The following is a 13,304-nucleotide window of genomic DNA, read 5'->3' on the forward strand; positions in this document are numbered from 1 at the left end:
CAAAATGTCTTGGCTCCAGAAAATGGGTCGGGAACAAATCTTCAAAAACACGTTTCAAGGGATTTATTCTGACCAGAAGATTTGTAAAGACTGTCCACACAGGTGAGGCACAGGTTGTTGCTCCTCCAGAGCTCGTCTCTTTGAGTCGCTCCCTGATACGTTTACTGACGCGCGTGCTTTCTTCCACAGATATGAGCGGGAAGAAACATTCATGGCCTTGAACCTTGGAGTGACGTCCTGCCAGAGTCTGGAGATCTCATTGGACCAGTTTGTCAGAGGAGAGGTGCTCGAGGGCAGCAACGCGTACTACTGTGAAAAGTGCAAGGAGAAGGTCTGGATTTTTACCTTAAATTCATTCTCTCTACAGTGTTTCTCTGACATTTTTTATCCTAAAACATGTTGTGTTACTTGTCTGCACAGAGAACAACAGTGAAGCGGACCTGCATCAAATCTCTACCCAGCGTTCTCTGCATCCACCTCATGCGATTCGGCTTCGACTGGGAAAGCGGACGATCCATAAAGTACGATGAGCAGATCAGGGTAAGAAGACGTTTTTCAACCCTAAAAACACATTTCTTACAGCTTGAAACCGTTCTTCGTTCAGAACAGGAAATCCTCAACTTAAAACGTTTCCTTTGTGGCTGTTTGTGACTTCCAGTTCCCCTGGGTGTTGAACATGGAGCCCTACACGGTGTCTGGCATGGCCCGGCAGGACTGCAGCGGGGAGGGAGGCGAGGGGAGAGGCGATGGCACTTCAGGAGGATCCCCCAGGAAGAAAGTTACAATTTCAGAGAACTATGAACTTGTGGGTGTTGTAGTCCACAGTGGTCAAGCGCACGCAGGACACTACTACTCCTTCATTAAAGACAGACGGTAAGACTCTGGTGCTCTTGTTTTTCCTGGCAGAGTCTAGAAAGTTCTCCTTTGGGTGCCAGAATGCACCGTCAGAGTTTGTGTGGGCTGCTGGAGGTTATAAACCGCTCCAGATGTTTGGCTCTGGGAGATAGGAAGGCCCATCGGGGTGGTGGGTTATAATGAGACCACAGATGGCCAGGGATAACATGCTGATCTTATTAAAGCTGAGTTTTTGTTAACCTATACATCAGGTAATGCTTTTCCCATATAATGGGAAAAAAAGTAAAATCAAGAGAGCAAAAAAGCATAAACATCCAATTCATTTAGCCAAAAGCAACGATAACTTTCTTGTTAAATATATGTTTATGTTGCACAGCAGGGCTGCTGAACCCCCCCCCCCCCCCCCCCCCCACCCCCCATCATCATCACGATCTCCCCAGCGATCTTTGTGAGCTCCAGCATCTCAGCCACTATCAGCTGTTGGCTTTGAGGGCAATGAAAGCCAGGTTTATTACTCAAATGCAGAATATGCCTGATTGGTGCTTAAAACATAAGATCCTACCTAGTGCCAGACAATAAAACAGTTTAGATGTTTTCTTCAGGAACAGAAAATGACAATATCAGTGATAAAGGTAGGTTAGAAAATTCAACAAGACTAACAATATGTGTGGCCTATCAGACAGTAATGGGCCACCATTACGACTGGGGTCGGATCTATTGCTCTGAAAGTAGAATTTGCCTGATTAGATGAGAACATCTGGAGCTGTAAGAGATTCTTTTCCAGCTTGTTTTTATTTGTCTCTGATGCACAACTCTTTTTTTTTTTTTTTTTCTTCTTCTTCATGTCTCTTCTATATTTTCCTTACAGCGGAAACGCCCGCGGGCGCTGGTACAAGTTCAATGACAATGTGGTTGAGGAGTTCGATATGAATGATGAGACTCTGGAGTACGAGTGTTTTGGTGGAGAGTATCGACCCAAAGTTTATGACCAGTGTAAGTTTTTGGTGATGCTTTTTTTTTTTTTAAATCTTTTGTTTTTGGGTGTTTTTTCTTTTTTACTAAATTTTTCCTTTGAGGTAAACAATAGATGAAGCTTGACCTGTGTGCCTGTGTTCCCAGCTAACCCGTACCCTGATGTGCGGCGGAGGTACTGGAACGCCTACATGTTGTTTTACCAGAAGATCAGCGACCAGAACTCGCCTGGCCTGCCGAAGAAAAGCAGAGTCAGCATCATGAGGCAGGAGGCCGAGGATCTTTCACTGTGAGCCAACTTCCCATGTTTCTCCTTATTATAATAATAATACTTAACAATAATGTGTTTAACACTTCAAGAATAATATATTTATTTTAAACCCCGTTTTTGCCTCGTTTTTTACCAGGTCTGCCCCATCCTCGCCTGACGTCTCCCCTCAGTCCTCTCCTCGCCCCCCTCGAGCCAACAATGACCGCCTCACCCTCCTGACCCGCCTGGTTCGCAAAGGCGAGAAGAAGGGCCTCTTTGTAGAGAAGATGCCCGCCAGCATCTTCCAGGTAAAGTGCCTTAGAGCCTCCTGCCTAACACAAGGCCTGCTATGTTAAACCCATAAGGTGAAAGGATTAAGGCATTTGCATTAAGATCCGCTGTTTGTGTGCTCTGCAGATGGTTAGGGACGAGAACCTGAGGTTCATGAGGAACAGGGACGTCTACAACAGCGACTACTTCAGCTTCATCCTCTCCCTGGCTTCAGTCAACGCAGTATGTGTCGGACGAGGTTTCTCGTTTCGCGGGATGACAAACTACTGCAACGTCTGTGAATAAAAGTGCATGCCGTCCAGTAATCAAAATCCTTTTCACAGACAAAACTGAAGCACCAAGACTACCAGCCTATGGCCAAAGAAAGCCTCCAGCTGGCTGTTCACTTTCTCTTCCACACCTACTTGCACACCAAAAAGAAACTCAGGTAATCACTGCATCCTATGCTGACATATTTCTCACCCACCCTGGTAAAGATGTGTAAATAGCCCTTCTTTTTCCCCTCATGTCTCCTTCTCATAATTAAAACTAAATGTAACTTTAAACAGATCAGTGATCCAAATCAAATTGCTAAATGGATCAGATTATGTTCTGTGAACTGAAGAGCTCCATGTAATCTAAACAGAAATGTCAAAGACTCATCTCTCTCTCTCTCTCTCTGTCCTCTCGTCTAGTAAAATGTTCTGGAAGAACACTAACTTTTAACGGGGATTTTATAAATGACTAGTTTACTTCAATGCGTTTAGCATGTCGCTACCTGTGAGGCCAGCGGAGCGTGTGACCTTACAGCGCCTTCATCAGAAGCAGCGTTTTCACTTTGTGCCTGTCGCCTGCAGGGTGGACACAGAGGAATGGATGGCGGCGGTGGAGGTGCTGCTGTCTAAGAGCAGCGAGGCTTGTCAGTGGATGGTGCAGTTCCTGGTTGGACCAGAGGGACGAGAAATCATCAGGTTAATCACTAGCTCTAGTGATGATGTGTTGCACCGCAGGCTGTCTGGATCCACTGATCTCATCTGAGTGAAGCGGCTCCGCCTCCTGCAGCTTTAGGAACCATGCCCGATTAATATCCGTGCACTCTGTGACATCCTCCTTGCTTCATAACATGGTGTGATTGCTCCAACACTGAGTCGGCATCTGGAGAACTCCTGGTGCATCGGGGTATGAAAAACAAGCGTGCGTGTCGCTCCAGCGTTTCTAGTCGCTGGATGCTGATTGGCTGAAACAGCGGGGCCAGTCCCTGGAATGTAAATATTCGGAGGCGGAGGATGTTTTCCTGAAGTAGGAGGTTTGTAGAGAAGTGCTTTTGGCTTGGACTGTTCTGCCTCGTAATCATGGGGCGATTGTTTTATTCACACATGTGATTGGCTGTCGAGCATCGGATGTTTAGGCACGGGGAACGCCTTCTCCCAACAAGTGCCAGAGTCTGGAATGTGTTTTCCAGGCCAAAAGCAGTAAAACCGAGAAAAAGAAAAGGTTCTCCGGGTTTCTTTTGGAGCACTTCTTTCACGTGTGAGATGTTAATTGTTGGCATCTCTGCTGCAGGGCTTGTTTGTTGGAGTGCAGCGTACGGGAGTTGAGGATGGTGGTGGCGTCCATCCTGGAGAAAACCCTGGAGAGCGCGCTGCACTTTGGAGACCCGGGACTGGACAGTCTGACCGACGCCTTGCTGTCATTGCTCGACAAAGACGTTCCTGAAAATGTGAAAAACTGTGCCCAGTACTTCAGCCTCTTCAGTAACTTTACCCAGAGGGTAATGCTCAGCACAGTGTGAACTCTTAAACTATAAATAAGATATAAAAAAATGTCTACATGGAGAACTTGAGGATAAGTTGTGTTGGATGTGGTTCCTGTGCCTTCAGGGTTGCGGGCCCTGCCAGCTGCTGCTGAAGCACTCAGCCTACCGTCGGATGCTCATCTTCCTTTTAGGGCCCAATCGCCAAAACAACCAGGTATTACCACCAAATATATGTGGCTTAGGAAGGGTTTTACTTCCCTGCTTTTAATTTGTGAGAATAATGGAGCTCGTATACAGTCTGGAAAAATATGGCATTTTCTTTCTGGGTTTACTGGATGAACAAGGAAATAACAAATATTAGTTTATATTGTTTTTATTAAAGCCTCACCACCATAGAAACATCTCTAAGAAATGAAAATAAATGTTCACATTCAGACATCTGGTGAAAAGTTTTCATACGCTCATTAACTGATTAAATGTCATCTAATTAATCCAGGTAATAATGGGTTAATAACACTCCTCTAAGCAGGAAAACATTAACCTTCTCTAACGGACCTGACCGCACCGGGATAATGCCGGTTTTTCACCAGGAAACCAACCAATCAGCTCCAAGCATTCTGATTAGACTGGTCAAATATCCAGGAAGAATTCATTATGTGAGGGAAAAATTATAATATCTTATGTTTCTTTGAAAGAAGAACTTCCCATCTGCTAAAATAAAAAAGAATCATTGCAGGCTTTTGCTGATGACCAGAAACCATTGTTAGTCCTCAGGACCGTCAACAGACATTGGTCTCTCTGGATGCATGTATTTGAGCTTATATGTATAATTTTGATCTTGTGTGGATTAAACAAAAGTAGGGCTGTACGATTTTGCCAAAAATCAAAATTACGATTTAATTCAACCATAATCGTCATTTAATTTTGACTTTTCTCTGCATTAACCACAAGCAACAGATAAAGATAAAAATGTTTGTAAAAAAAAAAAAAAAAAAAAAAAAATCTGTTTATATTAATCAGAATACTATTATTCAAGAGAACAGCTTTTAATTGATTTGAACATCAATCCTTGTTGAACATAAAGAGCAACCAACAAGCAAGTCTATGTATTAAACTGATTGACCGGTACTTAATGCTATGGTGAGATTCTTGAAAGTTTCTGGTAAAAAGTATGATTATATAAACTCTGAAACAAGTAATAAAATTAGATTATCTCACTGCTGCATCTCTCTTCCCTTCCATGTGGAGGCAAACCCACTTTAAACACATTACCGACACATGAAGAGCGAGTTTTATCCATTAATTGCGACATAGTCAGTAATTGCAGACCTCTGCGACTTGGAAATTGCGTTTTTTATAATGCTGATTAACTGTCCAGCCCTAGACATTAGTAAATAAAGCATTCATGCTGATGTGTAGTGGGTGCTCTTACAGGAATAAACTTACAGCTGCAGGATGTCCTGTAAGAACAGTCCATAAACTGTAACTTTAAACTGCTCTGGAGGATAATGGAAATTTCACTTTAAAAAGTCTGTAATGTTGACACTTGTGTTTGGAGATTTGTTTCTTTTCCAGTTAATGATGTAAGCTCTGTGTGAAAGTTTTAAAAAGGATTCTAGGCATCCTAAGTTGCCTCTTGTTCTTCTTCCAGAACCGACGGTGGAGTCCAGCTCAAGCTCGGGAGTTCCTCCACCTCCACAGCACTCTTGCGCTCATGACGCTGCACTCGGACCTGACCCCCCAGCGGACCCTCGGTGAGCCACGGCTGGGATTAAATCCCCAGATTTCTCGTTCGTTGTATGTCAGCCCTGTAGCTTCATTCAATCTCTCCCCCCCGTAGCTCCAGGAGGATCCAAGTTGCCTGCGAGTAGCGTCCAGTCCTCCGGCTCTCTCCTCCCGCTCCACCCTGACATTCTCGCATCGCTCTTCACTCCAGAGGGACAGCCTTACCTTCTCGAGGTTAACACGCAAATCAGCTCTTCTGGGCTTCAGCTTTGAGAAGAAACCGGCAAAAGACAGAAGTTCTTTCACTAATGCGCTGCTATTTCACTGTGATCATCTTCCAGGTGATGTTTGCAATGCGTGAGCTGTCAGGGCCTCTGTCTCTTCTGATAGAAATGGTCACCTACTGCTCATACTGTAATGAGGGCTTTTCCCTGGGAGTGCTGCAGCTGCTAAAGGTACACAAGCGTCTCTCTAATTCAGTGATATAAAAAGCGATCAGCTCTAAAGAAAGCCTGTCCGTCTCACAGAGTCAGCTGGAGACGGCTCCACCTCACGAGCTGAAGAACGTTTTCCAGATGCTGCAGGAGATACTCGTGAGCATCACTTCACTCGCTCTTATCGCAGCATCGCTGTTTGACCTCTGTTTGTAATCCTGCGCTTTAACCTCCACTGAATCCTTCATCTTAGGTGGTTGAGGACCCTCTGCAGTCCCAGAGACTCAAGTACGCCTTTGAGTCAGAAAAAGGTTTGTTAGGTAGGTCTTTATTACCGCAGCGGCCGGTTTAAGGTTGTGAATTAAAGCGTCACAATCTCAAATCGGTACAAAATTAACACGTCACTGTCGTCCCGCAGCTTTGATGCACCAGAGCAACAATGTGGACAGCAGGCGCTGCTACCAGTGTGTAAAGTTCCTGGTCACGTTAGCTCAGAAGTGAGTATCCAGAGGTTCAGACGGCAGGTCGTGCCGTAGACGAGAGCCGGGGGCCAGACTCTCAGCTCTCACCGTCTCACTGCTGTAAACAGAAACGCAACATTTATTCCCTCTGCTGCTGAAATGCTACAATGTTGATTATTACAGTTATGCTGATGTTTATCAATGACATGCATTTGTTATTTTATTAAAATGCATAAAGAACATCTGCTTTAATTTGTAGTCGGTTTCAAGTGTTTTGTCCCTCATAAGTGAGTGTTAGGTGTAGGAGTCTTGTGGCTGCGCATCAATAGCTGGTAGGAGTGTTACTCCATGCTTTGTATGGTATATACTATCCAACAATTTCTCAGGCATCTCATTAAAATGGCTTAACCCATCGGAGCTGAGTGAAACCATAACTTTTTCAAAGCTCTGTTTACCGTTATAAGTAGCTGCCCATGCTAATTGTATTGTTAAATCTACAGCAGCCTCCACGTCTATTGGCTGCTCAGATAAACCCCCTACCTCTTTATAAAATACTGAGAAATAACTGTATGTCGAGTCCATTTATTCAGTGGGGACAAGACGTCCCCTGCAGAATAAATATGGCTTTTTACTAAGTCAATACTGCCACTTTTTATTTTGTTCAGTAGGATTAGGCAGGTTATTTAAACCTCCTGGTGTCGGCATATTCCTTCTGTGTTTCACACCACACCCACCTGGGAAGTTTGTTGCCATTTGTTAATTGTCTTGTATTATTATATAACTCATGTTTAAACATATTTACATGTATTTGTGTCTCCTTTCAATATTTCCTGTGCAGATGTCCTCCAGCCAAAGATTACTTCAAAGACCTGTCCGGTCACTGGAGCTGGGCCGTGCAGTGGCTTCAGAAAAAGGCATGCTTCTTAAATGATTCTTCTAGAAAAATACAGTAATAGATATTTATCACTGTTCTGGGGGCTTCGGTTGCATTGGTTTGGGTTTAATTTGGGGCTTCAACCAGCAACAAAAGCTCAGCAGTCAGTCTCAACATGATGATCTAACAACACGTCGGTCAAAACCACGCCTTATTTCTGACTCGACACAATCAGCTGGAGTCTTTCATAAACTTGTGTCTCACGTTTTCATGAAGAGGACTTTGCTTTAGTGCCGGGCCAGCGTTGGCGTATTTACTTCCTGTTTTGATGTGACTCGTTGACAATTCAGCCGATAAAATGCAGTGAATGCAGTGGAGTTCTGGGCTAAACCTAAAAAAAAAGTTGCATAATGTTGATGCTTTGCTTTAAATGTCATAAAATGTAATGTGACGGCACATCCTGCTGGGATTGCTGCAGATATTTAATGAAAGCAGATTACTCCTTGGATTGGTTTTGATCACGGATGCCGTAGCAACAGGAGTTTGATCAGGAAGTGCGGTTAGCCATCATTTTACGTGCCAGAATGGATATGATTCCTGGGATTGAGTTTGTCTCTAGCATTGGGGTCTCAATGTCTCATATGAGATCCTTTTTGTTTCTGCCTGCAGATGACTGAGCATTACTGGACCCCACAGAGTAATGTCTCCAATGAGACGTCCACCAATAAAACCTTCCAGCGCACCATCTCTGCACAGGTACTCACACGCGTGAATGTACATGGTCTCTCTCTCTCTCCTCCGCTCCCTGCCAACCTCACGTCTTTGTGTTTGTGTGCGTGCGCTGACACCTGCAGGACACCTTGGCCTACGCCACGGCGTTGTTAAACGAGAAGGAGCAGTCCGGCAGCAGCAACGGCTCCGACGGCAGCCCGGCGAACGAAAACGCAGAGCGCAGCCTCCGACAGGTAGTCATCATCGCCAGCAGCCCTGCCGGCTGCTTGGAGCAGCAGGGATGTGAAGTGACTCACGCTGTGAGAGCGGCTCACATTCAGCTCACACAGCCGGGGAAGAAAGAAAACAATGGAGGAAAAATGGCTAAGCTCACTGGCTTCTGTGGAAAGCTTTGAGAAGGCAGTTTGTTCCCTCCTACGGTTGTTATTAGCCGTGGATTCAAAGCCGTTTCTTTCTTTGCACTCTTGCTGTGCTTGTCAGCATGCCTACACGGGATTGTCTGAGTTTTTCTGGTATGAATAGAACATAAAACGAGTGGGTTTCATTGAAATTATAATCCCGGTGTCACTTCCCGGCTCACGGATGCTTCACAATTGATTTTATGTTTCTACCTCCAGTAACACCTACATCCCTTCTCAAAGGCATCCGTATCATCTTGAAGTTTGCGATGGGTGCGACGAAATGTCAAAACTTCAATGCCTTTTATTGGGGGTTTAATGTGCTAGAGCAAGAAAAAGTAGCGCACACTTGTCACGTTGAAAGAAGACGTTGCCTGGGTGTCGATTTCTTTCTATTAGAAATCTGAAAGTTGTGGCTTGGGTATTTATTTAGAGGTTTTGTTTGCCAGAAGGTCTGAATACTTTTGCGAAGCACAATAAAGGTGTACTTTTATCGCATTCATTTTCACCTTCTTCTTCTGTCCCCCCAGGGCTCAGAGTCTCCCATGATGCTCGGCGATTCAAAGAGCGATCTAGAAGACGTGGACTCCTAACTCCTCCGGCTGGCGGGACTACTCCGACGGAGCGGCGGCACAGGTCCAGGCGGCCGGTTCGAAAATGGGCGGCGCTTTGCCCTCTGGTTGGTCTGGACTCTTGGGGACTGCCCACAGGAAGCCAATCAGGACACTTTCTCTCGGTCGCCAGGGCAACCAAGGAGCGGCGAATGAATCATGAATTACTTCCTTTCAGAGCGGCCAGCGGGACGGTGGCGACAAATTATCTTTAAGTGGGCACCGTAGCCGATCGGGGCGGGGACGCGCCCTCACGGAGGACTTCCGTCTAGCCGTTTATATTCACTCGTTCACTCAGAATGACATGGAGGTGGGGGATGGGCTCGGGCGGTGTTTTACCGATGTTCTGCTCATGTTTGCCAATATGTATTTGCGACGGGCATGTTCACGTTGTAATTAAGATGTGTCCCATAGGTAAAAAAAGATTTCCAGTGTAAGATAATATTTTAAAGTCTTCTCCACAGCCATGCAAAATGAAGGAGGCCACATTAGAGCTGCTCTAGAGGAACTCCTAGACGTGTGTCTGTACAGGAACACCTCCACACGAGCTCCTGGGGGTGGGGGGGTGGGGAGGGGTGGGGTTCAGTATGCACTTTATGGTCCAGCCCAGGCTATTGTGATGTACAGCAGCGTGGGTCAGTTCCTCCAGAGCAGCTTGGTGCTGTGCTCTTCTTCTGTTTTTTGTTTGTTTTTGTTTTTTTTTTTGCTTTTAGCAATGGTTGCAGTGCCACTTACTCGAGCCGCTCTCCCTGTGACCGGACCTTTGACCCGGGGCCACAGGGACGGCGTGTGTGTGTCAGGATCAGGACAGATCAGCAGATCTCAGACTAGCAGTGCCATAGTCAGCACTCAATCCCCTCTCCCTCTGTTCCTCCCGCTGACGGGCCGACTTCCATTGCTTTCCACCTCCGCATTTTCATCTCTCTGCCACTTTTTCTCTTTTTTTCTTTTTCCGGATGGCTTTCATCCGACGGACGATCCTCAGCCTTATGCAACCTGATCTGGGAGCGCTCGGATCAGTCTTGGCAGGCCACCAGTGCCGACTGAAGGGAAGCTCAGGAGCACGTTTTCTTCGTTTCGTTTTGTTTTCAGGTGCCAAGGGTTACATTCACACACATGCACACGGAGAATGACTCATTCAGCTCGCTCACATTTGCACACAGGTCCTCCTCAATTCATTGTTACCTCTGATCTGTTGGCTTTTTTATTTTTTTGTTTCTTTTTGCTTTGCCTTCTTTGCGTCCGTTTGCCTTCGTACACACTCACGGGTGAGCTTAACCCAGACGTAGCTCCAGTTTTCGCTGGAGACAAACGTCGCCCCTTACACCAATTGTCGGGAGTCTTAAAGTGCCTTAATCTCCCGATTTAAGCCGCCGCCCTCACATCTTCAGTCGCCTGCTTCACCGCCGTCTCCTGTAGTCACTTGAGCTGGCTGTGGGAGCGCAACAGGGCTCGCTCATCTCCATTCCTGTCCCAGGCCACACAGGGAATCGCCTCTGTGTTGTGTGACTAAGGGTCCTCGTGAATGTAGCTGGCAGGGGTTGCGGCGTACATGGGGGGGGGTCTAGGCGATGGTAAAAATGCTGCTTCTTTTTCACTCTGTTCCCAGGCAGGGAGGCTTAGTAGAAACCGGTGTAGTCTGTAGTTCAGGGGAGGCGGCTCTGTCGCTCACACAAGCTCAGCGGGTCGACTCTCAGCTTTCACAGGTCAATGTTTACAGTGTGAGGACCTACAGTGTGAGGCGACGATGCCGACGGGCTTTGTGTTGAACTCACCGATGCTCCACGGCATCCTCACAGCCCCAGAGAGAGGAAAACACTGCTCTAGCCCCTCCATTCACCCCCTCCTCCCCCCTCCTCCTTCCCCTCGGTCTCATTAGCTGTGAATGTCACGACGTGCTCTCCGGCACGTTTGCATGTGTGGTGGTGAAGTTTGTGCTTTTTTTTTTTTTTCTTCAGCGTGACGGATCAAAAATCAGCCCCCCGTGTTGTTTGCTGTGTGATTAGGTATCATTAGCACTTACTGACACAAACGAGGCCGCTCCGCTCCGCTCGACTCGCTCCGTGCTCTGCGAGGGAGCAGCGCGCCGTCTGTGCCAGGCGACACGTGGCCATGGCAACGCGAGCTGCATCCAGCCGAGAGCGTCTCGTATAAGTTCGGCCCTCCTCTACACCGACACGCAAGGATTTGAAGACGGGGCAGGGGCTCTAAAACGGTCTTTTGTTTTATTCTGGGATGCGGGGAGGGACGAGCAGGTGCGTGGGTTGGGGACTGGCATCCATACGGGTTTTTACTGTGTTTCAATTTGGAAAGATCACTTCTGAGAGCGCAGCAATCTGTAATGCATGTTAAAAAAAAAACTCAATTTTAATTTGTACATCAGAGTTTGATTAAGGGGAAATTTGATATAAAATAAACTGCAATGCACAAACCTTTGTAAAGATAGTTTTCGTGCATGTCTGCGCATCGTCCCGATTCTTCGAACGGTCGTTGAAAAAAAAAGAAAGCACACCCCTCTCCCAACTTTCAGGTATTAAGTCTGAAGAGATATTTAACACATCTGGTTTTCAGCCGATTCTAAAATCATTTACATCTGACAGAAACACATTTTCCACCATTTCATTCCATATTACACTCAAACAAACCCAGAGGAAAGGTTGTTGGTGAGAAACTAAAATCACCCCTTGCTGCTTTCATAGGGTTGACGGGGCTTTGCAAAAGTATTCACACCCTCTGAACTTTTTCTCATTTTGTCACCATACAATCTCAAATTTTAACGGGGGTTTGTGTGATAAGCCAACAGAGAGTAGCACTGAAGTGGAAAGGAAGTTTTTTTTTTTTTTGTTTTTTTTAGAACCCAAACGGTGGTTAGTATTTGTGCTAGCCCCTAACTCACTACAACCAAATGCCCTCAGAAGTCAGCAAATTGGTCAAATAGAGTCCCCTTGTGTGTAATTACTTATTGGTGTAAACCCTCAGATGTTTCTTAGTGAACAAGCAGCGTCATGAAGACCAAAGAACACAGCAGACAGGTCAGGGAGAAGGATTAAAACAGGAGCGCTGTTAAATCCGTCATCTGAAAATGGAGAGGCCGTTGTGGAACTGCGAAGCCTCCAGGGCATGACCGGTCAAGGAGCGCAGCGGCAAAGAGGCCCACAGCTCACTGCACATCACCCTGAACGCCCCACGCTCATCCTGAAACACGACGATGGCAGTATCATGCTGTGGGAATACTTTTGTTCACAGTTAATGTAGAGATAAATGGGGCTATAAGCAGGCGTGTCCTGACAGAAATATTGTTGGAGCCGGGTAAAAAGACTTGAGCCTCAGGTGGCCGTTCACTTTCCAGCTAAAATCTAAGTCTGACAAGGTCTGTTGCAAGGCTTGCAATTGTATGTTCACATACGTTCTCTGTTCAATATCACTGCTGAATTGCAAGGAATTAGGAGGGAAAACTAGTCTCTACATGCAATTGATAAAGCTGCAGTTAATGGTGATTCTATGCATCGACTGCACTGTTACCTGTTTATTATAACGCCTGAAACAATGAGGCCAAAGCAGAGATGTTTAGCAAAAAAACATAAACACCTTATTCCAGCAATCAAGCACGGTGGTGGAGGAGAGATGACTTGGCCCATTGTTGCAGGATGAACATAAACTGTCGCCAAAGATTTCTGGTGTCAAATGTAAGAGCGTCGCCCTGTTTTGGAGGAAATTAGATCCCAAACCCAGCAGCAACTCCACAACGGTATGAAAAATAAATGAACGTGGGGCTCTGCAATGCCCTAGTTACAGTCTAGACCTCGATTTGATTGAAATGTGATGTTGGGACCTCAAGAGAGCTGTGCAGAAGTGAAACCCCGATGAGGTTGAAAGGCGCGTGGGACAAAATGGCTTGGCAGCGACGTGAGAGACGGCTCCAAGGAGCTGCTGCTGAAAGTGGACGTTCAAGCCGCTGATTGGCTA

At 46.1% G+C, this 13,304-nt stretch overlaps 1 protein-coding gene across 4 annotated transcripts in view; it reads left to right on the top strand.

The window, feature by feature from the left end:
• usp24 (ubiquitin specific peptidase 24) overlaps positions 1–13,135 on the top strand; it is a 43,760-nt gene extending 30,625 nt beyond the window's left edge. For all 4 annotated transcript variants that reach the window (XM_012866347.3, XM_012866349.3, XM_021318418.2 and 1 more), the window contains 22 exons: positions 20–102; positions 190–331; positions 421–540; positions 659–873; positions 1,724–1,848; positions 1,975–2,116; positions 2,235–2,385; positions 2,495–2,590; positions 2,692–2,795; positions 3,205–3,318; positions 3,911–4,118; positions 4,228–4,317; positions 5,755–5,857; positions 5,944–6,062; positions 6,170–6,283; positions 6,356–6,421; positions 6,516–6,582; positions 6,681–6,759; positions 7,562–7,637; positions 8,267–8,353; positions 8,452–8,562; positions 9,258–13,135. In XM_012866347.3, coding sequence (XP_012721801.2) covers positions 20–102; positions 190–331; positions 421–540; positions 659–873; positions 1,724–1,848; positions 1,975–2,116; positions 2,235–2,385; positions 2,495–2,590; positions 2,692–2,795; positions 3,205–3,318; positions 3,911–4,118; positions 4,228–4,317; positions 5,755–5,857; positions 5,944–6,062; positions 6,170–6,283; positions 6,356–6,421; positions 6,516–6,582; positions 6,681–6,759; positions 7,562–7,637; positions 8,267–8,353; positions 8,452–8,562; positions 9,258–9,320 — 2,475 coding nt within the window. In that variant the 3' untranslated portion in view covers positions 9,321–13,135. The remainder of the gene's footprint in view (positions 1–19; positions 103–189; positions 332–420; positions 541–658; positions 874–1,723; positions 1,849–1,974; positions 2,117–2,234; positions 2,386–2,494; positions 2,591–2,691; positions 2,796–3,204; positions 3,319–3,910; positions 4,119–4,227; positions 4,318–5,754; positions 5,858–5,943; positions 6,063–6,169; positions 6,284–6,355; positions 6,422–6,515; positions 6,583–6,680; positions 6,760–7,561; positions 7,638–8,266; positions 8,354–8,451; positions 8,563–9,257) is intronic.
• The last annotated feature ends 169 nt before the right edge of the window (positions 13,136–13,304 follow it).

The sequence above is a fragment of the Fundulus heteroclitus genome, chromosome 9, assembly GCF_011125445.2.
Source record: "Fundulus heteroclitus isolate FHET01 chromosome 9, MU-UCD_Fhet_4.1, whole genome shotgun sequence".
Classification (NCBI taxonomy): Eukaryota; Metazoa; Chordata; class Actinopteri; order Cyprinodontiformes; family Fundulidae; genus Fundulus; species Fundulus heteroclitus.